This window comes from Macaca mulatta, chromosome 12 (genome assembly GCF_049350105.2).
Source record: "Macaca mulatta isolate MMU2019108-1 chromosome 12, T2T-MMU8v2.0, whole genome shotgun sequence".
Classification (NCBI taxonomy): Eukaryota; Metazoa; Chordata; class Mammalia; order Primates; family Cercopithecidae; genus Macaca; species Macaca mulatta.
In genome coordinates this window covers 65,964,076-65,991,786 of record NC_133417.1, presented here as the reverse complement: position 1 = coordinate 65,991,786, position 27,711 = coordinate 65,964,076, and the positions used below count along the sequence as shown (strand labels likewise).

Genomic DNA, 27,711 nt, shown 5'->3' with positions numbered 1-27,711 from the left:
CTCTCCTGCCACCTTGTGAAGAAGGTGCTTGGTTCTCCTTCGCCTTCTGCCATGATTGTAAGTTTCCTGAGGCCTCCCAGTCATGCTGCCTGTTAAGCTTGTGGAACTGTAGGTCAATTAAACCTCTTTTCTTCATAAATCTCAGCGCACTGCAACTTCTGCCTCCAGGTTCAAGTGATTCTCCTGCCTTAGCCTCCCGAGCAGCTGGGATTACAGGCACATGCCACCATGCCCGGCTAATTTTGTATTTTCAATAGAGATGGGGTTTCACCATATCGGTCAGGCTGTTCTCAAACCCCTGACCTCAGGTGATCCGCCTACCTCAGCCTCCCGAAGTGCTGGGATTACAGGCGCAAACCACCACACATGGCCATCAAGTAGTTCTTTATAGCAGTGTGAGAATGGACTAATACAGCTGGCATCTGGGAACCTGTCTTTTGAAAACCTTTCCTAAATGATAATGTTGTGCCTGCTGTGCCAGCCTACTTAAGACCGTAAAATGAGATTTACGATGAACACCTTTCCTTTTGAGAAAGTCTGGAATTCTGGTTGACAAGAAGGTGCCAACGTGATCAATCCTCAATTAAGAAAATAAAAACCCTGAACTCTGAAACTAAAATAGAGTTCCTGATGTACTACATACGTTACTGAATTTTAAGTTGAAGGACAGGTGTATAGGGAAGTCTGAAAAACATGGATTCCTCTAGACTCCTCCTGATGTCTTTTTCCATTAATAATCTGGCTATATATCTTTACTATGTCACTGTAATAAATCTTAGCTATGAGTATGATTGAATGTTGAGTTGTACGAATCCTTCTGGGGAATCACAGAACGTGTAGGTGAAATTGGAGACTTCTGAAACACTACTATGTAAAGATAATAAACAAGGAGAGGATCCTATCATCATATTTCACAAAAGTATATGTTAATAAAATTCTGCTCTTTACTCTGACCATATGGAAACATGGAGCATAACATCAGAATAGAAGGCAGAATTTTAAATGAAATAAATGTAGCATTAGGATAAGTTTAATAATTAGCCTTATTTTTCTCATTTTGCTACAGATCAGTGAAAATCTCATCATGAACCAGTAACAGACATGTGCTTAAGAACTATGAGGTTAAGTAAGTTTTGCCTAGATATGCCTTTCCTCCAATTTACTTTCTTCTGAAACTAAAAGTACTAAAAAGAAACGTTATGTGTACAGGGATAATTTTAAAAGCTGAAACTTTTAGTAAGTCATTAAAGATTTCACTGAAATAGTCTACTTTTAACTGTTATAAAGAATGGAAGAGTATTATAAATTAATAACAAATTTTGTTCTTGAATATTTTAAGATTTGAAGTTTTCCTGCCAGCCAAATAACAACGTAAAAACTACCAAAACCAAACAAACGGAGACAGTGATACTTCTAACTTTGTCATAAAACTGTTTTTATAGTTATTTCCTCCTTATTTATAAATACTGATATTTTAAAATTATTTATGGAAGACAACATTGACAATCTTCCACAATCACCTGAAAAGGAGCCCATGAAATCAACTCTTCCTATGGGTGGCAATATTTTTTAAAAAACAACAAACAAAAACCTCAAATTTCATCCATTAATATATACCTGCATTTCTGTAATTATAGCTCTTCAGGACAATTTCTGACAATATAACATTTTTGATGCAAAAGGCTCTAAAATTCCATGTACCAAGATAAAGAATAACTTTCAAAACCAGAACCACACACCTTTTGCTGTAATTCTTTCACTGCAGAATCTCTATCCATGCATGCCTGCCGGAAGGCTTCATATGCTTTATTGAGTTGCTCGCCAATGTTTTTATCCATTCCTCTTCGTCCTGTAGCATCACTATAAAGGATGGAGTAAATGACAGGTCTGCAAAATAATGAGAACAATTTAGATAATTACTAAGTTACATAAATCTCATTTTAAAAATGTACCTTAAAGATAGTTCTATAAGGTTTACCACAAACATTATAGCACCAAATACTAAACATAAGTCTCATTTAAAATCCTGACTAGAAATCTTATGAAACCTTAAGTTCTACAATTTTTAAATATTTTTATTCTAATGTTCAAGGAGCAAGTGGGGTTCCAGTTCAGGAAGATGCTACTTTGAGAATAGTAATCTATAAACTTAACCTAAAAATGAGAAAATATAAAAGGCCATTTTAAATTCTTTATTATGGAAATGTACAATAGGATCAGCAATGTGGGAAGAGATTTCGTTTTACTAAATGGACTCTTATTCCCACTTACGAGGTGAATTCTTGCTACACTGAAATTAGAGCAAAATTAAATAGATAATAAATGTTTGTGGATGGAGTTCACACTGTTGTTATCACAGAGCAATTAAAATGTGTGAAAATGTTCTTATTTTAGCACAAAATCTAGGGAGAGTTGCTGTTGCATTGTACATTAAAAAAGAAAAATTACATCCCTTCAGTCCTACCCCCAATACCTATTAGTTTTCTAACTTCCCTGCTGTTTCTGAATACAGGTGATTTGCTCAGTGGAGGTAATTTGGTTTTATAATCTCAGTTTGCATAACATCTCTTAATGACATTCCTTTGCTCTGAGCAGAAGGCTAACTAATGACTCCAATTCTTCCTGTCCAACTGTAAAAACCACAACACAGGACCTTTCTGTTAATCCTCTAAAAGCCACAGACTAGACAAAGTTCTCTATCAGTTATATTGGGTACCAAATTATTTCATATTTCTGAAAATTCTTCAAAATTTCAGTCTCTAATCTGTCCTAATATCTTTTGTTACATCTTTAGGCACACTTTCAAAATTTTCACATTTTCAATTGAGATACAATTCATATAGTATAAAATCCACTATTTTAAAGTGTACTGTTTGGTATTTTTTAGAATATTCATTATGTTACGCAATCATCACCATCATCTAATTCTGGAATATTTTAATCACCCTCCCGAAAACAGTCCATACCTATTAAGTTAGTCCCAATCCTCCTCTTCCCCCATCTCCTGGTAACCATTAATCTTTTTTTTTGTCTCTATGAATTAGCCTATTTTTGACACTGCATATAAATGGAATAATACAATACACGCTTTTTGTGTCTGGCTTCTTTCAGAAAGAATAATGTTTCTGAGGTTCATCCATGATGTAGCATGTAACAGTACTTGACTCCTTTTTATGGCTAAATAATATTCCATTGTATGGATATGCAACATGTTGTTTATTCCTCAGTTGATGGACATTTGAGTTGTTTCCACCTTTTGGCTACTATGAATAAGGCTACTGTGCACATCTGTGTATACATTTTTGTGTGAACACGTTTTCAGTATTTTCAGATATACACCTAGAAGTGAAACTGCTGAGTCATATGGTAATTCTATGTTTAACTTTTTGAGGAACTGCCAGTTTCCACAGAAGCTGTACCATTCTACATTTCCACTAGCAATGTATAAGGGTTCCAATTTCTCCACATTCACACCAATACTTCTTATAGTCCATTTAAAAAATTACAGCCATCCTAGTGGGTGTGAAGGGGTACCCTATCAAGGTTTTGATTTGCAGTTCCCTAATGACGAGCATCTTTCCATGAGCTTATTGGCCATTTGTGTATCTCTGGCAATGTATCCATTCAAATCCTGTGTCCACTTGTAGTAAGTGGGTTATTTCTCTTTTTATTGTTAAATTTTAAAAGTTCTTTATATTTTCTAGAAACTAGACTGTTATCCAATACGATTTGTAAGTATTTTCTCCCATTCTGTAGATGTCTTTTTACTTCTTGATAGTGTCCTCTGACACACAATGTCTTTAATTTTAATACAGTCCAATTTACCTATTTTTTCTTTTGTTGTTTGTACTATTGGTGTCATATCTAAGGAACTGTTGCCTAATCCAGGGTCATGAAGATTTTCAACTGTTTCTTTTTAATAAGCTTATAATTTATATTAAAGTCTTTGATCCATAGTGAGTTAATGTTGTATAAGGTGTGAGGTAGGGGTCCAGATTCATTCTTTTGCATGAGGTTAGCCGAATGCCCTGGCACTATTTGTTGAAAGGGTTATTCTTTTCCCACTGAATAGCCTTGGCACCCTTGCCAAAAATCAACTGATCATAAATCACAATGTTCTTTTAAATACCCACATGCAAGTAATCTTTCAGCCAAAGTCTTTCATTTTAAGATACTAGATACATTTTAAGTAATTTACATTTAAGTAATTTACCTGGAATAAAAACAATTCCAGGGTTTTGGATAACAATGTCATTACTTTCTGAAAAACTGAAGAAATGGCAACTCTATGCATTCCACTTAGGAAGTTAGTTTCTACTGCTGTCTCTGATAGATGAAAAAGTTGAAATCTTGTTAGGATAATTAACATTGCTAGGATCTCTGCCCAGACATAGACAATATGGAAACATAAGCAATTAGCATTAATAAAAAGCACCATTTTGAGTATTTTAGACACTGCTTCATTCAAAAACATACTAAGGCTACTTATAAAAAATACATGAGATTAAAAATAAATATGCGAAGAGGAAAGAAAAAGTAAGTATAGGCAGTCACAGGGACTATAATATACTATAATATACTAATACAGAAGTTAGAGGTTTTAAGTAGCTAAGTGGCTAAGTTAAAAAGCCTTAAAAAGCTGCATGTCATGAAAAATTGTCAATGTAAACCACACCTGTACTTTTAGATCTGGGACAAATAAGAGCCTTGAACTGGAAATCCATCTAGTTCCTTGCTTTGTTCTATTACTGACTGACCCTTAGTTAAGGGCCACTAAATTTTTTGGGACCAAAGTTTCCTTTTCTTCAGTACAAAAAGGTGTTTGGACTCAATTTCTAAGAAACTTCCTTGTTCTACAGTTCTTGAGTTTATGAGTTAAAAATGCATGTCTGTTCCATCAACAAGATGCATTCTTGTTTTTAAAAACGTAAATGCAGCACTAAAAATAGCTGCATTGTATGCAGGTAAATCATGTGGAGCCATCACTTCAGGTCCTTGCATTAGATTATACAAATGTCACTAAGAGAGGAGCTACTGAGTAAATTCCACACAGATGCGTCCTATTTCCTGAAATAAGAATGTATGCTGAAGAAATAAGTTCCAGGTTGACACAAATAAGTAAATGATAAACTTTTAATTCCTATTTCACAACCAAGAAGGGAATTAGGTGTTAGATCAGCAACACCGACCAGAGTAAAAGGAAAGTCTCTGGGACTCGGCTAATTAAAATGGACAGATTTCAAATATTAACACCCTGAACTTTAAAGCCACTTGTTTATTTATTTTTAGCATTTGTTAAGTATAAAATTAATTTAAGAGGCAGCTACATTTCAATTACATTTCAGTACCCCTTCCGCAATATTTGCCAGACTCCAGGAGAATGCTTTATATTTATAGTAAACATGCTCAAACCTAAATCTCATGGTTAAGCTCATTCTCCAAACCCAGGAGACGGCTACAGCAACCTCTCCCTTGAAAACATTCTTGTAGTTAGGGTTTCGCTTTATTTCTGGATTTGGTTTGCTGGTTTCCTTCCATTACATGAGAAAAAAATTCTGAAATCCCAGAAGGTAGCAGGGTTAGCTCAATGCAAATCACCATCCCAATCTTGTCCCCTGCAATTCTTCTGGAGCGTGGATACTCTCATCTACCCACTGTTGTCCCTCTAGCAGTAATTCCTTTTTTCCTACCCAGACCAGTGGTTCAGAAAAGCAAAACTGAGGGCAGCAGGTTCTTGTCCCACCTATCCAGCCCAGTGATTGACCATGGTGTGCCTGTCCATGAAGAAATACCAGGAAAATCCCTGCTTCCTCTTTCATTGATCCCTTGGTTCAATAATGAAACTGTCCTGGAGTAGGAGAGGCAGCATGAGCAAGAAAGATAATTTTCCCTTCCTTTGGTAAAGCTTCCCAGCCCTAACAAAGCTTTGATTTTAATAAAATATATCCCATTACCCTTCAATTAGAACAAAGTATTTGCTGGCTTACTATGTGTAAGGCACCATATGGGGAACAGCAAGGGATTCAAATATAGTACTATCTTAAAGTTATGTTTCTTTCACAAAGTATTTTCACCAATTCTTCATTTCCTATTACATATTAATATTCCTGTTTGATAAGGCTCAGAAGGCTTAAATGACTTACCTATAGCTATAAAGCTGTGTTATGAACTAGATTAAATCTTTAAAATTCTTAGTTCAAGGATTGTTCATTAAAGCCAGCTGCAAAGTGCTCTCCCAGGGTGTTATGGTTAATATGCTTATTTGATAAAATATTTTGTGCCAACTATGAGCAGAAGTGTGCTGGATACCACTGATGCTGTGAGAACAAAACAGACATGAAATCTCCTCCCATGAAGGTACCATTAACTGTAACTTGAAGCATACAGTAGGTGAATATCTTAAGATATCCAAAAGGCTATAGAGTTTGGAGAGGAAAGTTCATCTATTTATGAAGTTTAGGAAAGGCTTTGAGAGGTAGGTGGTATTTGAATAGGGTTTTGAAATATAGGTGGGAATGATCTTACCCATTCCTTTTATTTAATTATCAAATGGCAGTCATCCTTTTTCAAACAGGTTTCCCACTGCGATAAGGATGTTTTTAATATTAAATAACATCAATTCTTTACTAAAACAGGCCAAGATTATATGCATTTCTTATGCATTGCTCAGGTTGATTGTCCTGATCAGGACAACCATACAAACCTGAGACAATTCTTAAGCATAACAATGATGGTTACTATAAACATGACAGATCAGGCTAAAGCTTTTCCCATGATGCCTGAAAGCAAGTAGGGGTGGAAATGAAAGAAAAGGTAAGTTCTACAGCCTTGATTTTCTTTGTTATTAAGACAAAGAGTTTGGATAATAGAGTTTCCTTTAACTTTATAATTGTATAGCATTACCAAACTATACAGAGCACAAAAACTTTTGCTCATAAATGATATCATATATTTAAAAAGAGTAGGTGCTTTGTCTTAATTTATGTTACAAATTAAGCCTTGATTGCAAACCAGTTGCTAGGGCATTTCATTTCAGAATGGTGAGAAGCAAGGAGTAAAGTTATATAGAGTGTCCTGGAAGTAAAGAGATGATATGATACTATAAAAATATGTGATATGAAAAATATGTGATTACAAATAATACTGTGAAAATTACTGTGACTTTTGTTTATTCAATAACATTTATATATTTCCTCCTAAACACTTTACTGAGTGAAAAAAAAATACAGGCTTTAAATTCAGACCCAAGATCTGCAATTTCCTAGCCATTTACTGAACTATGCACATCAGTTTGCATATCATACATAGTTTGTAGGGTTACAATAAAAATTGAGACCATATATACAGTAAGTAAAATTTAAGTGAGATCATATACAAAAGATGTTATTTGTTCCTCAATATCCATTCTCCCCTTCTCTTATAGTACTAACACTTCTGATTTTTAGCTCGTGTGGTCATGTGACTATGTGCTAGTCATTGGCAAATGGGTGTAACTTCCATAACAAGTTTTCCCTTTCACCTTTTTCTCTTTCCCAGTTGGATGGAATGTTGTGGTGACAAGCCACCTAGAACACTGTGATGCAGGCAACACGTTTAACTACTGCTTTGTGGGTCTCTAAAGGAGGAACTAACTGAGCTGTATCCTGATTGGTACAATGTTCAAGACTGGTTCAGTGTTGAACACACAGTAGGCACTCCTTTTCTCCCTGGGAAACAAAAAAACAGTCATGGTCTTTGCCTTTTTCTCCAATTAAAGCTTATAATGGAGTGAGGCAGACACACATGAAAATAATTAGCCAAAAGGTCAATTACAAATGTTTAAAAAAAAAGGTCTGGGCACATCTTCATAGAGGTCTGGGTAGCACAGGTATAAGCATTTGTAGGACCTCACCCAATGGTTCACTAGAGATTTACGCATTTCATTCAAAGCTTTACCTAAAAAGAAGAAGAAAACTGTTAAGCAAAAGGTATAAACAAGATAAAGGCTCAATAGAAGGAAGAATTAAAATAAGAAGGATTGTGGAAGGCTTCACAGAGGATCTGACACTTAAACCAGCTCCCAAAAGATGAGAAGAGTTTCAACAAGTAGAGAATGAATGGGAAAAGTACATTCATTCTGAAAGAGCAGAGGCCCTGAGGAGTCGTTAGTATGGTGCATTTAGTGATGAGAGTGAGTATTCTGTTTATGCAAGTCCAGCATGTGTGCAGAGATGATACAGAGGTGAGGGTGCCAAAATGAGCTACAGTCAGGGTCAGCACATATGACTGTGCTGTACTACAAAAATCCTAGGGAAGACCATACGTAAAGACCATGATTGGAATGGCATCCCATAGAGCTGTAGAGTACACTGACCACATAAACCACATGCAGCAGACTCAGTTATGGCTAGACTATAGCAGACCTCAAATGTCACTCTAAGAAATTTAGTCCTTAACATGTTGACACAAGGAGTAATGAGAGGTTTTCAAGGAGATGATAGACATATTTTAGAAAGACAGAACAGATAACACAGACTACAAACTAGTGAGGGAGACAAAGTGACGCTACACCACAGGCAACTATTGCTGTATTCCAGGTAAAAGATGAGGGCTTGAATTAGAGCGGGGGAAATAAAGATGAGTGGATTCAACAGACATTTCAAGAGTAGAATTAACAGGATTTGATGGCCAACTGGATGTGCACAATAGACAAGAGGGCAGCAACTCAGGTACCTGTGACTGCAAATCAGTTGGCCTGAAATGGGACCTCGGAATCTACATTCTAACTAGCACAGTGCCTCAGGTGATTTTGTTGCAGATGGTTCACCAGCCATTATTTTTCACAACACCCAGTAGAAAGTGGTGATAGCCAGACATAAAGAGACAGAAACAAAATTTTCAGGAGAGGGAAGATACTGAATCCAATTTTGGACAACAGTGCTAGAAAAGACATCATAATAAAGAGGAAAAAAGCAACAACTATATAATTATCTATAGGAAAAAATGAAGACTAACTATGCCTTCCCTATTGTTTGTATTCTTGAAGACTTGTTTTTAATGTCCCCTGATACTAGTACATCCTTGGATGGCCAATTAGGCCAAAATCGTTTTACCAAAAAAAAAAAAAAAGAAAAAGAAAAAAACTACATTTTTGAAAAGAAAACAATAGAGAAAAGCAATACGCATTATTGCACCACCTTATAGCACAAGATGTACATGTTTTTCCTATCAAATATAAACCAAAAAAGAGGACAGGCCCACTTATTATTTATTTGAAGGAGGTCAGAAGGAAAACTAGAAAATGCATAAAATAGTGTATGACAGTTTATGTCTGTTATTTTATGTAAAAAGACTATTAATAAAAGATGTAGAAATGTTATCTAATGCTCTGCTTTGTTAATCTTTATACGCTGTTAAATAACAGGAAAAACAACTCTGGCAGAGTATTTGAATGCAAGATTTTCCTTAAGTATCTTCTACTCTACCAGATTCATAAATAAATAATAAGGTAGTACTAATGATTTTTCAAAAGAGTGGCAGAGTTTGTATCTATCTTCTGGTCTTAAACAGAAAAGTTTGAAAAAAAATATTTTCAGTAATCTCAAAAAGGTCCCCCGAAACACAAGACAATAATGTAAGAGAAGTCACAGGCTGCACAAGATTCATAAATGGTAAAGTTGTTTTGAAAGAGAAGTAGTTAAAATCTTATGAGTTAATGGGTTGGCTGCCCCTCCATTATCCCTGAGTCATTTACTGTATCAGAAAAAAACACTATGGAGGAAGAGAGCTCTTCTATGAAAAAAGAGTTGAAATTTCAAGAGATAGAGGACCTTTTCACAAAAGGGCCTAATTTCTCTTTAAATCACCATTTAAAATAGCTGAGCAGCCATTTAGCCTTGAGAACATTACCAATGATAAATAGGAACAGGCAAAAACCTACATAATTATAAAGCTTTACTCTGTGCTCTTAACCACTGGCACAGGACTCTACAGCTCTTCATATCCCTTGTTTTTAATTTCCCTGAGGACACCTACAGGCTGTTGGATTTGCAAGTCACAACTTGTTTTATTAGAAGTAATTGTGAGAACTTGAATAAAAAAATAAATAAGGTTTCAGAGATTTCCAGATCTCCATTTTCAGTTATTCCGAAGATGTTTAGGGTATGACTTTAATATATTAGCTTAAAACCAGATCTAATATTTTTAATCCAGTACCATGCAACAAGTTCTCTCCTTCAGACTGTTGAATATTCCTGAAGAGAAGCCTACAAAAATCCCTGGGCAGCCCAACAGACCAACCTTTCAAACTTGCATCTGTGCCAAAATTACCCAACTTTCTACCCTTTTCAAGGCCACACCAGTTTACCTCAAATATGAATATTCAGACCTAGTAAATCTTAACACTTGCTGTGCCACCCTACTGTTGGGAAGCAATAGTTGATTCGAAACTCAGATTTGCTGTTTCACTTCCTTTTGTCTCTGGAAAAAAATAAAAGACACTATAAAATAAAGATTGCAAACCAAATTTTTAACTAGACCACATCTTGTGTAAAATGTACTAATTTCTCTGTTAAGGCAATTTAGATTAGATTCTCTAAATTAAAAAGCCTAGTCAACTGAAGATAAAAATCAGAGTTGAAGTACACAATACATGTCCAGTCTAGACAGGCTTGGTGATGGGAGAGAGTAAACAAGTCATTTAACCTTTCTATGGACCTCTGTTCCCCCATCTCTCCCAATTTAGAATCTTGGGGTAGAGTCAGGTTATAGAACATTGGTTCACAACCTGTCAGCACATTAGAATCATCCATGGTGGTTTTAAAAAATACATTACCAAACCCTGTCCAAGACTCCTGGATCTAATTTTGTACAGGGGGGAGATGTAAGATAAATTTAAAATTACTGCCATAGCGGGTCAAGTCATAGTTTGGAAAGCACTATAAAACACTATACAAATATGCACCAACGAAGGGAAACAGGCTTTCATAAAGTTGCCTTTTTTCCCATAGTGATCTGCTTTTTAAATTATTCTATAAGAAGTATATAGAATTTAGGAACAAAAATAGCAGTTGCTAAGGTAGAAGACTTTCTCAAATAAATAAATAAATAACGGTATTTTGATACTTTGGCAGATGGCCCAGAGCAACAGCACTTTATTGATCTTGGTTCCATAAAACTTTCACAACTCATCAACTTGTATGACAAATGTTTTCTCTATTAATGGCATTTGCACTGAAGTTCTTGTTGAGAAATTTGACTGACCATAGCCCATCTCCCACTAAGTAGCAATGACATTTTTAACTTGATGTTCCCCCTATCAATACTCTAATCATCCTAATTCTATTTAAATTCTCAAACTATCTATAGATAGTTGAGAGACAAGATAGATCTCAAAGACATGCCTTTAATTCAAAGAGGTACAAAGAGTCATGGATCAGAAGGACAATCTCAGTCTTCTGTTTGAACGGCAATCATCCCAACAATGAAGAAGGTGGTTCCCTATTTGATCATAGGAAGCACTGGGGTTGGGGTAGGAACAAATATCTATTTGCAGGTGCTTTACATAAAACTACCCCATTTTTAATCTTCCCTCTGCAGAAGCATATATTGTCTGCCCTTTACAGAGGAGGAAACTGAACTTCAAAACTGAGCTTCAAAAGGGTAAATAAGTTGCATAAGGCACAGAATTAGAAAATAGAAGAACCAAATAAATCTAGGTCTCTGTTGCTACAGCACAATTTCTAGCTCTCTCCCCTCTAATTTAGTTTTTATTTTAATCAGAGCTATACATACCTATATCTTAATGAGTTGAGCAGTTCTACAAGAAAAACGGTAGTTCTCTGCTTTCCCCTCCCCATTTCCTGCTTCACCTTGGCAACAATTCTTTTGACTAATTCTTTTTTGTATTTATCTCTGTATCTCTAAATAACAGGTAATATGGCCACCACTGATTTTTCAGTTTTTGTCTCCCCATCATGGAAAATTAGGATTCAGTTCTCTTTAAACATTCCCTACCTCCTATTCTCCCCATTTCCCCAATACAGTTATATCTAATTTTTCATTAGATTAGCATTCAGCTTTTACTTTCTTATTACTATGTAATGCTATTCACTGCTGAACAATATAATATACCATGGATGCTTTTCCTTTCCTGAAAATTTTTTTCCCCGAAAATTTTTGTTTGCTTTGTTTCCTATTACCACTAATACAACTCCTCAACACATTGAGACACTTCAGGTATTCTATCTCTTTAGAGGAATCACTCTGTAAGCTTTCTGGTTTGCTCCAATCTAGACTAGTTGCTCTCTATGCCTGATGGAAAGCCTTCATCTTGGGACCTTCTTAACCTTGAATTTGGAGATATCCTTTGTCCATCTCTTTCTCTAATTGAATCCCTCATTTTCGGTCTCCTAAATCTTTTCTTGTTTTATATCCCCATGTGGTGACGCAAATCTTCTAGCAGCTTCCTAAGAAAGTGTTTGAGAAGTAAATTTTTTGAGGCTTTGCATAACTAAAATATCTTTACCCTCTGACTTAACTGATAGTTTGGCTAGATTAAGAGTTCTAGGTTGGAAGTAATTTTTCCTCAGAATTCTGAAAGCTTTGCTATGCTATCTTCTAGCTTCTGTTTATTTTTGTTGAGGATCAGATCCATTTTGATTCCTGATCTTGTATAATTCTCACTCTGTTGCTCAAGGCTGGAGTGCAATGGCGCGATCTCGGCTCACTGCAACCTCCACCTCTAGGATTCAAGCGATTCTTGTGCCTCAGCCTCCCTAGTAGCTGGGATTACAGGCGCGCGCCACCACACCCAGCTAATTTTTGTATTTTTAGTAGATGGGTTTTCACCATGTTAGCCAGGCTGGTCTTGAACTCCCAGCCTCAGGTTATCTGCCTGCCTTGGCCTCCCAAAGTGCTTGGGTTACAGGCATGAGCCACCGTGCCTAGCCTTAACCGATTTTTTTTCTCTTTGAAAAATATTAGGATTTTCTCTTTGTCCCTAGGATTCTGAAATTTCAGGATCATACCTGGCCATGGACTATATCATAGCAATAGGTGCTTGGTGGGTCCTTTCAACCTGGAAATTCCCCCTTCAGTTCTTGGAAATTTTCTTGAAAATTTTTTGGGGCAATTTCTTTCCTTTTATATTCCTGTCTGGGACTTCTATCTGGGTGTTGAATCTTCTGTACTGGTTCTCTAATTCTCCTTATTCCTCCACCCCTCTTAAAATGAACTTCCCTCCTTATTTCATAGTGAGAAATAAAAACTTTTAATGTGAGGAGTGCAAACCCCTTTTAATTATCAGGCCCAGAGAGGCACTGAAATGTGAGTGTGTGACAGCAGTCACACATCACTCTCCCCTGTGAACTAAATGACCCTCTTGAAGCTACCTACTATGTGATGACAAGTAGCCATAAAATGCCATACATTAGATACCAAAACTCATACCATATAGTTCAACAATGTATAATCACTAATCAGTGTTATTTCTGTAAACCAGTGAGAATTCCTATCAAATAACTTAGCATCAGCCCATTCCTTGTCCTCTTTTGCCTTTAAAAACCTGGTTGCAACAAGGGCCGAATGGACACTCCCCAAGGCAACCTGGAAGTGTGTCCAAGGCAGCTGTCCTCAACCTTTACCCGAATAAACTCCCTACATTAATTTTGCCTCAGTTTCTTTAGTCTGACAATAGATACAATATCTTAAGTCTGTTGTCCTTGGCAGCCATTATTATGCTGCCAAATGACAGCTAACCAATCCTGGATAAAGAAAGTAGTAATCAAGGGTAAGAAAGTAGTAATCAAGGGTGAGTAATGGTGCTTCTGGAGCTGCACTGAGGCTGAAAGTGTATGATCCAAATGATGTTCCACCTCTAACTGCCTGTTCAACCAGAACATCTGAGCTTTGATCAGTTATGTATATATACATTGGGATTCCACGTTTGAAGAGAATCAAAGGCTTAAAGGTAGTATTTTCGCCATCTTGGCCCCAGGATGATTAGTAATTCTTTAGTAAGGTCTACTTTTTTTTGTAGGTGGTAGAGACAAGTGTGAGTAATTTGGGAGGCAGGCAAGGCCCCTCTGCTGGGTTTCCCCGACTGCTGAGCCTGTTCTGTTTCTGGGTAAATGTTCTGCCAGAGTTCACACTTGTGGTGAGAGACCAACTCAAATCTAAAGCAGTTTCAGGATGGGGAAAGGAAATCACCTTGAGTAACTGCTACCCCTTCCACTTTGCCCTACAAAAGAAAGACACCAGCCTTTCCCAACCCCTTGGGCTATGAATAAGAGTTCATATTCTGTTTCAGAAAAGTTGCCACTGTAGCATATAAAGAGGTGAATCAGTGAATGAAAGATACATTCTGTGTTTTTGTTTTGTTTGGCTTTTTGTTTTTTTGAGACAGAGCTTCACTCTGTCCCCCCAGGCTAGAGTATGATAGCCCACTGCAGCTTGGACTCCTCGCCTCAAGCAATCCTTCTACCTCAGCCTTCTGAGTACTTGAGACTATAGGCGTCAAGCCACTGTGCCCCACTACATCCTGTCTTTTCTGTATCTTAGTTGTATGTTTGCCTCCTCACCCACAAAACACATCAGGAGTAAAAAGCAAAAAAACCAGTCAACAACACGGCATATACACATAAACAAGACATCTTCTCTTTTGGATGGTTAGGAAGATTAACTTTAAAGACACTCAAAAATATTAAGTGTGTTTTCCTTACCTGAAGAAAGGAAATGGAAGAGAACTGTCACTACTCACAGTTACTTATGATCATTTTCCACTTTTAAGGAGTTATATAACATGAGCAGCTAATTCCCCAACTAACTTCCTGCATTTCTCTTCTCCTTCCACGTTGTAAACTTTGGTCATGAATATACTCATAGCATACTGTACTACACTGTTTCTGTGCTCCATCCAGGCAGTTGATATAATAGAAACCTTAAATGTCATAAATCCAGCAGTGTTAGAATTTGAATTTTGTATTTTTCCATAAGCTGGCAGGCTAAATGCAACAGGATAAACAAGACAATCTCACTGGTTAAACACAAAGCTCCCCAGTACATGTTCTCCATTTTGCTGGATGTTAGAACTTAGTGAAATTTTCTATGTGATCTTGCAAGAGCAAAAAGATTTCACTGTCAAAGACCACACCCATGAGTCTCAGTTTTGCCTTACTTCCTTTTTTTCTCCAGTAATACTTCTTTCTCTGAGACTATTTATCAAATGTTATGGGTTTAAGTGCACAACTAAACAGTGTAACACCAAAAGGGAAAGTAGGCATGTGATGTTCTCCTCTGAGGTGAACATAGACATGGCACTGCTCAGTGGGCTATACTCAACTGAGTAATCTTAAAGGGGTGTCCTCTCCTCTGAGTAGGAGCAATGTTAGAATCTAAAGATGGGGGAGGAAGGATATACAATTTTAAAATAGTTAATATTAAAAATCTATTACATAAGTTATATAAAGAAGGACTGTGCATAATATTCACAGATGAGGGAACTAGAAGAGAAAGTCTGTAGTCAGCAAGGTGTAAAGGAGGAGTAGGACTGTATGGGAAGGAACACGTATTACAATCCTTTAGGATTTGCGAGATTTTAATGTTCATCAGAAAGGAAATATGGATTTTTAAAGGTTGACAAACAACAATATAAAGGGAAAGGCATTTCTACTTTTGGGATTCCAAATACTTGAGGTTATGAAATCACATTCCAGTAAATGCCATATGATAAATGGTTATGAATAGTAAAACCACTTAAATCTCTCACAGTAACAGTTGATTTGCTGATTCCAAAAATCTTTCTTCAAGCAATAAAAAAAAAAATCCTTTATTTTGAAAGAATCTAAGTCTCTAACTTCTGTCCCTTATAGCAAGTCACTCTCTGGCAAAATTATTACCTGATTGGGTTGTTTTGCTGTTCAGTAGAACAATTCTCCACACTTCATTCTACTGCAAATATTTCAAAGACTCCCATAACTTCAACTTGCTAAGTAACCATCAAAATGGAACTCATATTAATTTTCTTTGTCTACTCAATTTCCAGTAATTCCTTACTGCAAAGACTTAAAATACTTTAATTTCAATGTTAGCAACCTATCTTCAGTAGACCCTTCTTTTTGCAAAGAAAAAGTATTGGTGTTAAATAAAAGCTATTATAGATCACTAGTACTCAAACTGTTTACTCTCATAACTTACTACTAATAATTACCATTTATAGAGAATATATCTCTGAAGGTAAAAAGTTACAGTCCAGGAAATTTTCCATGAGACAAACAATTGCCATCGTTTACTTCCCAAACTCTTTTCCTTAAGAAAAATAAGTCCCTTTAAAAATTTTTTCTTGGTTGCACAGCAATGTGAATGCACTTAACATTATTGAACCATATACTTTAAAAAGGTTAAGATGGTAAATTTTATGTTGTGTGAATTTTACCACAATTTAAAAAGCTTTTACAGATTAGGAATTGGAAAATGTGACACATGTACTACATAGGTCCCAAAGGCTGTTTTCAGTTGCAGAGGGCTTGGTACCAGTTAACCCTCAACTTATTTGAACAGTGGCCAAATACTGCACTTAGTTCAAAAGACTTCGAAAATTAATTAACCACTCACTGAAAAGGTAGTTCATTTCATATTCTGTTATCCCTTCCTGAAGGTAAACATAATCTTGGTTCTGAACTATAAAGATATTTTTGTTACATATCTAAATAATAGCCTCCTCTTTCCCTGTGTTTATGATTCAAAACCATGGCAGCAAGCATAGGAGATAGCAGGTGGGAAATGGCAGCCACAGCATAAATCCTACAGGAAATAGAAACTAAAACTAGGCTTTACATAACTGAACACAAACGAACTTCAATTAAACGGTAATATTTTATGCTTATAAGGTGTTAGAAAACAAAAAGGATAAATTGTAACAGTCAATCAGCTAATGCATAGCATCGAAATAGCAAAGCTTTATGTCAACAGGCTATTTTTATTTACCATTTGCTTTTGGACAACGGGTATGGTTTTAAAAAACATGCAGTCTTTCTTCATCATAGGGCAAGTCCCCAATTATTTTTGCTATAAGAGCCCATAAATGGAAATATAATACCCAAGCATTCACATAATGCCTCCATCCTACTGTAAATAACACTTGAGCGTCTGTAGGTATCCTCCACAGTTCACAGATACAAACTGCTAAACTACATTACCTGTCTCAGGTCATATTCTCGAAGGTGATCAAAAAGCATTTGCAATAATCATTTATAAAAGTCTATCAAAGATTACTTACACTATTATCTATGTATTAACAGTAAACCATTAGTCAAGTAAAAAGGTGGGCTTTTGTTAGATGACAGCACTGCTCCATGTGCGGGCACATACCATGCACATACCTGAACCGTGCTAATGTTTTTCACTTCATGTTAAATAAGTATAAGCATGTTAAGCTTGTATATTTTTTCACCCACTCATTTTGAAACCCTCTGTAGGATTTGGCTACAGTAAAATGTCAGCTTGGTTATTACCTTTAAAGTAAGAAATTTCCCGGCAAAATTGGGAAACTAATGACAACAAAGTGAAACTGATACTTCACCAGTTGAGTTTCACTCTTGGTTTCTTTCAGGGCATAGACAGAACTTGCCCATGTAGAAGCAATACCCTTGCTTCTGTAACATAACTGGAGAAGGGAAGAGAAAGAACAGCAAGACATTTTACTTAACAGCCTCAGCCTACCTACAGCATTTTTCCTTGCCCATGAAAAAAAAGTTGTGTGTAGGGGGTAAATAACCAGCATCAGTACAGCAGGTGCTCTTAGTTCTTGATATTACTGGTGTCCCAGACTCTTTCATTCAATTGTATTTACACAAAGGAGTTTTTGTTTGTTCTGAACCATTTTGCTGAGGATTGTTGCTGTCTTAAGAACAATATCAGACCCAGATGGTTTCATGAGTGAATTCTTTCAGATCTTCAAAGAACAGAGTTCTTAGGCTATTTAAACTACATCAGAGCAGAGGAAGAGGAACTCTGCCCAGTTCTTTTTAGGAATCAGCACAACCTTGGTATCAAAACCTAGCAAAAGTAACAGAAAAAGGTGACTATGAAATGAATCTCAATTATTGATTTTAAATAAAAATGTTACCAAAGGAACCAATATATACTTAAATATTATACCATGACCATGTGTAAGATTGGTTCACAAACTGGAAATATACTAAAATAATTCACTATCCTATTAGGTCAAAGATGAAAAGTACTTATAAAAGGTTATGATGGATGTCAAAAAGTCATTTGACAAAATCCAACTTCCATTCCTGATAAAAATGTTAAGAAGTAATGAAGAGACATTATCTTAACACAACAAGAAATATATATACACACCAAATGAACACCCAATATCTATTATTTAAAATTGTTCTCAAAGTGCTATCTAATACAATAGACACTCCCCAATCCCCAGTTGCAAAAATGACTTTGGATACAATCCAAACATTTCTCTGTAAAAATCATGAGCTAGAAATATTAAAGGAAACTTCCCTAATAGAATTTATTAGAAATTAATAGTAACTTCATATTTAATGATGACATAGTAAAAAATCCCCAAACTAAGAAGATAAAGGATGGTCAGAACCACTGTTATTATTTACCACTATTCTGGGGAAGCCAGCAATTCACTAAAGCAAAGAAAGAAAGATATAAGATAATTATAATTAGATGATTGTTTTCCTAGAAAATTCAAGTGAAACAATTTATTAAAACTAATAAATTTAGAAAGTTGGCCAGATACATAAACACTCATCTACATACCAGTCACAAAATATAAGAAAATGGTTACATCCCCAACAGAGTATTTTAATGAAGCATGAACAGTTTATGTTAAATTTTATCTCAAAGATAATGCAATTACATTCAAGAAAATTTTGAAAAGGAAAAATGAAGAGGGACTTGTCCTATGAATTACTAGAAAATGTAATATCAAAGCAGATTGGTATTTTTAAAGGAAGAGACAAAAAGATCAAACAGATGAGTCTAAAGAAAAGATGCATGCACACATAAGAATTTACTATATTAAGGAGGTATTTCTAGTCAGTCGGGAGAGAAATGATTTCAACAAATGATTTCAGGAAAAATAGCTGCCCAGTCACAAAAACAAAGAAAAAAAAATCCTTATCTTAGTATACAAAAATCATTTTCGGATGTTTTAATGAGTAAATCATAAAAAGAGAATTAACAGGCAATATAGGAGAAGATTTTAAGAATTTTTGACTGGGGACTACCTTCTCACTTGAGACAAAAAGCCTGCGCATTTTAAACCAAAGCATTGATAATTCTTGAAAATATTTGCCATATATTTCACAAAGAATTAATGAAATCTGTATTCTAATGATAAATAGATAATTTTGAAGAATATTGGGCAAGATATACGGACAGGACATAGTAAGTGATAGTTAATTATAATTTGGTACATCTACACAATGCAATACCACGCCAACATTACAATAAAATAGAGCTACATATGGCAAGACTTTCACCATATATATATATTTAATCTGAAACAGATTATAGAACAGTATGCATAATCTCATTTTCATAAGAAAGCAAAATAACATGATTATGCACATACAGGAAAGATGTGGAAGGCTTGGATTACAATTGGGGAGAGGACTGAGAAGGGTTTCACTTCCTGCTTTACACAAAGTTGTATTATTTGAGGATCCCTCTTCTCTCAAATGAGGACACAATAATTTTTAACAGAATACACTGCTTGCTTCTCTGCTACCTCTCGTTTGTGTATTCCAACCGCGGTAAGGAGGCAGGTCATTTCCTTTTCCTTCAATTTCACGTGGCTTCTTCACTTCCTTTACTACCATCTCTCCCTTATTATAACTTGTCAAAAGCATGTCCTGTGAGGTGAGATAAACACCACTTTACATAGCAAGGCTGCTTTACTTTTGCTCGTTATAGCATAATAAAAGCACAGCTCTTCTCTGATTATCCTCCCCCTCTTTCTACTTCTTGACAAGCACAGCTTTTTTGCCTGTAACTCGTTGCTAGTCAGTTTTTACCGGCGTGGGGACTCTACCTAATGCCTGGGTTCCCACTGTGGGCGGAGTTGGCTTCTGTTCTTCTTGCCTTGACCACCCACTCCCTCCGTGACCCTCTGGGAAGTTACCCAACTTCTCATTGACCAGGCTATGATGACACCCCACAGGAAGGCAGAGGGGAATTGTGCAACCACCTTGGGAAAACAACAGAAAGAACCAATTAAGTTTTCGAAAGAATACTACTTGATTCTAGGAGGCAGTCCCTCTCTCGAAGGGAAGTCAGGGATGTTCCTGGCGGGTCCACTGCTCACCTCGACACCGCAGGCCCTGCCACCCCCATTTCCCGGGCAAAGCAGCCGGGACGAGTCCCTCCCCTGAAGCCGCTGGGGCAGGGGCCGACGATGCTATGCTGACATCGCGGGCCCGGAAACTCCCCGCCAAGGAGTCCGCTCCGGGGGAAGAACTCGCGTGGTCTCTCCCGCAAAAAATCCCTCCCCAAACTGCAAATTGTTTTGTCTCTGCTGCTCCTCGGCTTCTCTCCCTGCGGCGCCCCTACTGTCAGCGCGTTCCTCTCGCTTACGCAGACAAATTCTCCGACGCGGTGCTTGATGGATTCGGACACACCATTTCACAAAGTTTCTTACTCACACAGTTCACGGTTTCGGCTACGCTCCCTCTCCCGTCAGGTCGCCGGCGCCTGGCCGAGTGCCTCCAACCGGAAGTTGCTTTTTGTTCCAGTTCAGAGGGCAGTGCCTGAGCGCGGAGCCATTAACTCTTCACCTTCCACCCGACAAGGCCAGGGCCCTTCCGCCCTGCCCTGCCCTGCCCTGCCCAGCCCTGCCCAGCCCTGCCCAGCCCAGCCCAGGGCTATTCTTCCCCGCCCCTCCCCGCCCCGCCCAGCGCCTTCCCGTCCCGCCCCGCCCAGCCAACTCCCCGCCTCTTAGAAAAAAAAAAAAAAAAAAAAAAAAAGCGTCAGCCGCGGAAGGGAATCCTATGTCAAGTGTAAAGGTCACTTGCGGGTCTTTGCTGGATTTTTTTGCCAAACGATAAATAACCGGTAAATAAATAACCACTAAATAAATAACATCACCCTATATATGAGTTAGAGTACACAAGAATCACCTGAGAAACCAAATGTAGTTTCGCCAACCGACTCCTACAGTTTTCATTTCAGAGCAACTGGGGTGAAGCCCAGGAACCTGCATTTTCAACAGATCCTCGTAAATGTATATAATTAAAGGTGGTTAAAGTCCACACTCTGAGAAACACTACATTTACACATACCTATTTGGTTTCTCCCCAACTAGTAGTATTTTTCGCTAAATTGTTAAAGAATGACTGCAAATGGAGGTGGAACTTCATTAGAAAATTCCCCATGAATTAAGACTTCCCCATTATTCCAATTCCTAGCCATGCACGAATATTCTCTAAGATTCAAATCTTAGATACCGCAAGCAAGATATCTTTTCCCTTTAGGGCAAGAGGATGAGGTTCTGGCTGCCCCAATTTCTCCCTGTAGTTCTGAATCATGGATGTTTACACATCTTTCCTTAGGCCAGTAAGTCCAAGGATTTAAAAACCTGCCAAGGTGCAGTGCATTCTGTCTAGCTATCTTGAATGTTGCTGTATACTTTTAAAAGTCAAAGTCTAAATATATTTGAAACAATCTTTTTAACAAACAGAAACTTCTTATATATAACGTTTTTACTAGTTGAATAGTTTTATTGTAATAAGTAAGTGAGTTAAACATGACAATAACGGTACTGCTTTAAAAATTATTTAAACCTTTTTTGAGAGCTGTTTTAGATTCACAGCAAAATGGAAAGGAATGTCCAGAGATTTTCCATATACTTTCTGAACCCACACAAGCATAGCCCTTCCCCATTATCAACATCCCTCACCCCAGTGTGATGGAAAAAGCTGTTATAAATATCTGTGTGCAGGTTTTTTTGTGCGGACATAAGTTTTCATCTCCTTTGGATAAATACCAAGTAGTATGATTGCTGGATCATAAGGTAAGAGAATGTTTAGTTTTGTAAGCAATTGCCAAATTGTCTTCCAAAGTGGCTACCATTTTGCATTCCCACCAGGAATGAATAAGAGTTCCCGTTGCTCCAAATCCTTGCCAGCATTTGGTGTTGTAAGTGTTCTGGATTTGGGCCATTCTGATAGATGTGTGTGGTATTTCATTGTTGTTTTAATTTGCATTTCCCTGATGACATATGATGTGGAGGATCTTTTCATATGGCTATTTATTTACCATCTGGTTATCTTCTTTGGGGAGGTAAAGGCCTTTGGCCCATTTTTTAATCAGGTTGTTTTCCAAATGTTGAGTTTTAAGTGTTTTTGTATTTTTTGATAACAGTCCTTTATCAGATATGTCTTTTGCAAAAATTTTCTCCTTGTTTGTGGCTTGTCTTTTTACTCTCTTGACAATATCTTTTGCAAAGCAGAAATTCTTAATTTTGATGAAGTCCAGTTTATTCAGCACTGCTTGAGTGAATTAAATAAGCTGGTTTGAAGATTTCTGATTGAAATAGTGGAATTTAGTAATATACTCAGAATCTAAAGCTGAATGCATAGGCATTTTGAAATACGGAGGTGCTAAAAACTTTGAATAAGGAAATAAGCTAGATATACACATTTCTTAAATATATGTTTTTCTCTTTCCACTTCCATGATGTTGTAGTCTTGAAGAGAAGTGGCTGCATAATTCCCCTATATGTGAAATATGCATAAATGCTGGTAGAATTACTTTCTAAACAATGCTAAAATGGTATCAAACATTTTCCTTTTCCTATAATGATGATTTTTTAAGAATTCACATACAATATGTTTTATGAAGGTTAGAAATTAAGTTGAGATATTTATTTGAGGAATAATCTTTTAAAATAATGACATAATTTTATTAAAATTTTCCTTCACTCATATTATTATATACCTCAAGTTAGTGAGCAGTGATGTAGCATTGGAGGTTGGGTATGGTGGCATGAAAATGGGGAACTGGCCGGGTGTGGTGCTCACACATATAATCCTAACACTTTGGGAGGCCAAGGGCAGAGGATCACTTGAGCTCAGGAATTTCAGACCAGCCTGGGCAACATAGTGAGACCACATCTCTATTTAATAATAATAATCATAATTAATTAATTATTAAAATAAAATGGAGGAATTGCAGGCCTTTGAAAGATATTTTAGAACCTGGATGGGCACAGTGGCTCACGCCTGTCATCCCAGCACTTCGGGAGGCCAACGCGGGCTGATCTCTTGAGGTCAGGAGTTTGGGACCAGCCTGGCCAACATGGTGAAAACCCGTTTCTGCTAAAAATACAAAAATTAGCCAGGTGTGGTGGTGCACACCTGTAATCCCAGCTATACAGGAGGCTGAGGCAGGCAGATCACTTGAACCCAGAAGGCAGAGATTTCAGTGAGCCGAGATCATGCCACTGCACTGCAGCCTGGGCAACAGAGAGAGACTGTGTCTCAAAAATATTTTGAATCCTAGTTTTAAAACTGCTTAATAATTTATTGAGAATTCTGAATATAAATCTAAGGACAAAGAAACCTGCCAATATAAACACTTACTACGACTTGAAATGTCAGGTATGTTCTCAGTCAAATCTTTGATGTGAAATATCACTATTAATGGAATCTGGTTGACTTCTGATTTACGATGACATCTGGACTGGCTGTTTATATTGCAGACTCTCCAACTAAAATGCTTATGAAAAATCAGAAAAACTTGAGAACTCAAATGGCCTTGGAACACAGATTGACAATGAGGGCCACTGTGTATGGTTGAGCAGGCTGTGCTCACTTGCAAAGCCTTGCCTCCTTCAGCCTGTGTCTTCTCAGAGAGGTGCTTTTTCTAACTCACAGAAAAGTACCATAAGAGCAGCTATAACCCTATTGACAAGCACCCTAGTTCCAGAATTTGATAGGATATTGCACTTATTGCAAGAAGTGTGAAGCTGAAATGGACATGTACTTTTTTGTTGGAAGGCAAGCAAAGGTGTTGGTATGGAAGGATAGTAAGGAAGCTACCAGCCTCACCACCCCTACTAGTAACTCAACTGTTATGCTTGGTGGCTAAGAAGTATTTTACACCTCTTTGCCCTAATCTCTCCCATTAGCTTCTCTCTGTGTGACCCATTTGGAGCTATGGAGAATACCAGCAATAACCCAAAGGGAGTGGATAGGTGTGATGCTCTGTATCCAAGCTTGGGAAACTAATAATGAAAGGGGTTGGGCAGACAGAACTGGGTGTTTGATTCTCTGGGGGTTTAGTTTTTCATATGTGGTTCTTATGAAGAAAAAGACAAATCATTGTTTCCGATTAACTAGGAATTCTTATCTTTATAGTAAAGTAAGTACCTATTAAAGGTAAAGAATCTTACCTCAGCCAAAGACCTGCAGTGACAAAGTTGATAAATGTCAGCTTCAAGCCAAAAGGTTAGCTGTTGACTGTACATGTCTATATGTCTTCCAGCTCAACATCTATGCTGAAGAACTAATAGCATCAGACAGAAAATGAGAAGAGCCAAGAACCAAAATCCACACATTCAGGTAGTAAGGTTGACACAAGGCTTAGAACAAGTAACTACAAGAGAAAGCACCCCTTGAAAAGATTATGCTGTCTGAAAGAGAGTCTTCAAAATGCAAAGAAAGTGAATACTTTGGAAAATGATTTACTAGAAGCAGAAGTATATGGAGAGAATCTGCTTTGTATTTTCTATGCAAAAAGAGATGAAATATATGATAAGCTATTAGACTAAGATAAGGAGAGAACTAGAGACAAGGTGAAATAAAACCAAAGTTGGATAAGTTAAGGCTGCAAGGACACAGAACAACATGCAATGGCAATTCACATATAATTTGGACATAATCAAAGATGGAATCAGTATTGCAGAATAATAAATCAATGATTAGAGTAAAAGCTTGAAAAACTCTTTCAAAATATGAATGGAAAGTACAAATAGGTGACAACCATTAAAGGAAATGGTAGAAAGATTATGCCCCAGCTTCTTCCTGAAGAAGAGATTAGGGTAAATAGAACAGAGACGGCAACCACAGATATATCAGAAGCTATCTGAAGTAATACTTTGAACCAATACAATACTTCCTAAAAATGAAAAGGACTCAATGTGTTTTGAAATATATTAATGACCTATCTTGTTAAAAATTTCAATATTAAATGCTCTATCAATTCATTAATTTAATCAGTGAATATTTTGGTAATATTTGCTATGTGCTAAGAATTAGGGATAGAAAGATCACTAAGACACAGTCCTACCTTAAAAGAACTGGTGTCTATAGTGGGTGACATACATAGAAGAATCAGGCAATTATTATACAATGTGGTATTATGATTTTACATTAGGGGTAATATATAGTACTCTGAAAACACATTGGAAAGGCCATAGTCCAGTCTTGAGAGGGCAAGGGAAGGCTTCTGGTATCTAAGGTATGAAAAAAGTTCAACAAAAATCCAGGTGGCAAAAAAAAAATTAATTAATTGCAAAAAAAGAAAAACTTATTTTCAGCATTAAACTTCAAAAGCTGAATAGAATAACATCTACATTTGCCTGGGGAAGATTTGACCTATAGCGTCTGCCTACTCAAGTTATCATTTATTCAAGAAAGGAAAACAAAGACACCTTTGTTTTCTTAGAATATCTGAGAAAAGGTATTCTCAGATACCTCAAGGTTCAAACATCATACCACCCATTTTCTGAAACAATTGAAGATATACTTCCCTTATTCAAGAAGGAGTCAAAATTAAAAACTCAAGAAAGGTGAAATTTTGATATAAAATAAATATTAGAAAACATTTGAAATAATTTAAACATAGATCCATTAAAAACATGTTGCAATTACAAAGCAATGGAAAAATGAAATTTTTGACACATAAGATACAAATTATTACCTAATAAATAATTTAATAATAATATGGTCACAACTTTCTGATTACAGCAACAAATATGCAAGTGGGTGGGAGAGAGGTGGCAGGAAGTAAATGTGTTCTGCTATTTTACTCATTTTCTCATCTATATATAGAAATAAGAAAATTACAGGATCTCATTCTAAGTATAATAATTGAAGATGTATCATTTTAGGTTTTTTTACTGTGAAGATAAATAACTACAAGTAGAATTTAAAAGTGTACGCTTGTTTTTGGCTGTGCATGGTGGCTCACACCTGTAATCCCATCACTTTGGGAGGCCAAGGCAGGTGGATCACTTGAGGCCAGGAGTTCAAGACCAGCCTGGCCAACATGGAGAAAATTTGTCTCTACTAAAAGTAAAAAAATTAGGCAAGTGTTGTGGTACATGTCTGTAATCCCGGCTACTCAGGAGGCTGAGGCACAAGAATCATTTGCACCTGGGAGGTGGAGGTTGCAGTGAGCTGAGATGGCACCACTGCACTCTAGCCTGGGCAAAAGAGTGAGACTGTCTCAAAAAAAAAAAGTATATGCTTAATTTTTATGTTAATAGAGGAAGAAAGAAATGAAAACATTGTCCACATAATAAAGATTTAAACATCTTAATTCCCAACATTCAATCAGTCACCCAATCAGGTACATCATGTGAGTACTCCTCTGCAGTATTTCTTGCATGCTTACACTCTATGTCCCTATTGCCACTATCTATCTCCATTCCTACCCCTTGTTCAAGCCACCATCAACTCATAGTTACTATGCTAGCCTCCTAATTGTTTGCCTTACTTTCTCCCTTGTCAGATTCTATGTTGTTATGTTTCTTTACCACCTACAACCGTTAAATGTCTACCCCTCACCTTTAGGATAAAATCCAAACTCTTAATCCTGGAATGAGACATCTTCCTAACTCTCCAGACTTATGTCCTGCTTCTTCCTGGGGATTTTGGGCTTCTTTTAATACCTTAAATGATCACTTTTTTGTCCTTTTCAGGTATGTGCTGCTTTCCTCAGCCTAGAACATGTTTTGCTCATATTTTACCTGGTCTGTTGAGTCCTCTACTGAAAGATCTGATTCTAAGCTAGGCCACACTTGATTTCCTTTATAGGGTGACTATGGGCTCAGCTGTGGGCTTCTATTTCACCGTGTCCTTTCCTCTTTATGACGTGCATTATGCTTGAAATTTCAAGATACATATTTGGATGTTTTTAACCTTAGGGTGGCCATTATGACTGATGTTAAAGAAACTTACACTCACTAGGCAGAGTCCTAGGTTATCATTGCCCCCACAAAGGCAAACTACAGCTAAGAGAAGCTAAAGCATGATGATTATAAGTGAGAGTTCTGTGTTAAAGTTGCCTTGTTCATATGTTGGTATTGCCATTTACTAATCATATGACTTTACTAATCCTGTGCCTCAGTTTCTTCTCCTATCAAAGGTCGAGTGTACTTGTCCAACAAAATAATGTATGAACAAGACCTGGCCTACAGGAGGACTGCAGTAAATATTGGGTAATATAGAAAATTCCTGTAACTTAGTAGGTGGTTCTACATGCAGTTGATTTTTTTTTTTTTTTTTTTTTTGAAGGATCTTGCTCTGTCACCCGGGCTGGAGTGCAGTGCATGATCTTGGCTCATTGCAGCCTTGACTTCCTGGGCTCATGTGATTCTCCCATCTTATGTTCCTGAATAGCTGGGACTACAGACGTGCACCATCATGCCTGGCTAATTTTTGTATTTTTTGTAGAGACAAGGTTCTGCCATGTTGC

The 27,711-nt window shown here is 36.9% G+C and overlaps 1 protein-coding gene and 1 long non-coding RNA gene across 6 annotated transcripts in view; one reads left to right on the top strand and one right to left on the bottom strand.

Moving 5' to 3' along the window:
* The window catches only part of TANK (TRAF family member associated NFKB activator), a 105,034-nt gene that overhangs the window by 55,243 nt on the left and 22,080 nt on the right, over nucleotides 1–27,711 (bottom strand). For 2 of the 5 annotated variants that reach the window (XM_015110165.3, NM_001257543.1), the window contains 1 exon segment: nucleotides 1,740–1,887. In XM_015110165.3, coding sequence (XP_014965651.1) covers nucleotides 1,740–1,838 — 99 coding nt within the window. In that variant the 5' untranslated portion in view covers nucleotides 1,839–1,887. 5 annotated transcript variants of the gene reach the window in all.
* The window catches only part of LOC144333389 (uncharacterized), a 73,081-nt gene continuing 66,256 nt past the window's right edge, over nucleotides 20,887–27,711 (top strand). Inside the window, exons 1-2 of the long non-coding RNA XR_013402008.1 lie at nucleotides 20,887–21,063; nucleotides 21,950–22,021. This is a non-coding gene — a long non-coding RNA (uncharacterized LOC144333389). The remainder of the gene's footprint in view (nucleotides 21,064–21,949; nucleotides 22,022–27,711) is intronic.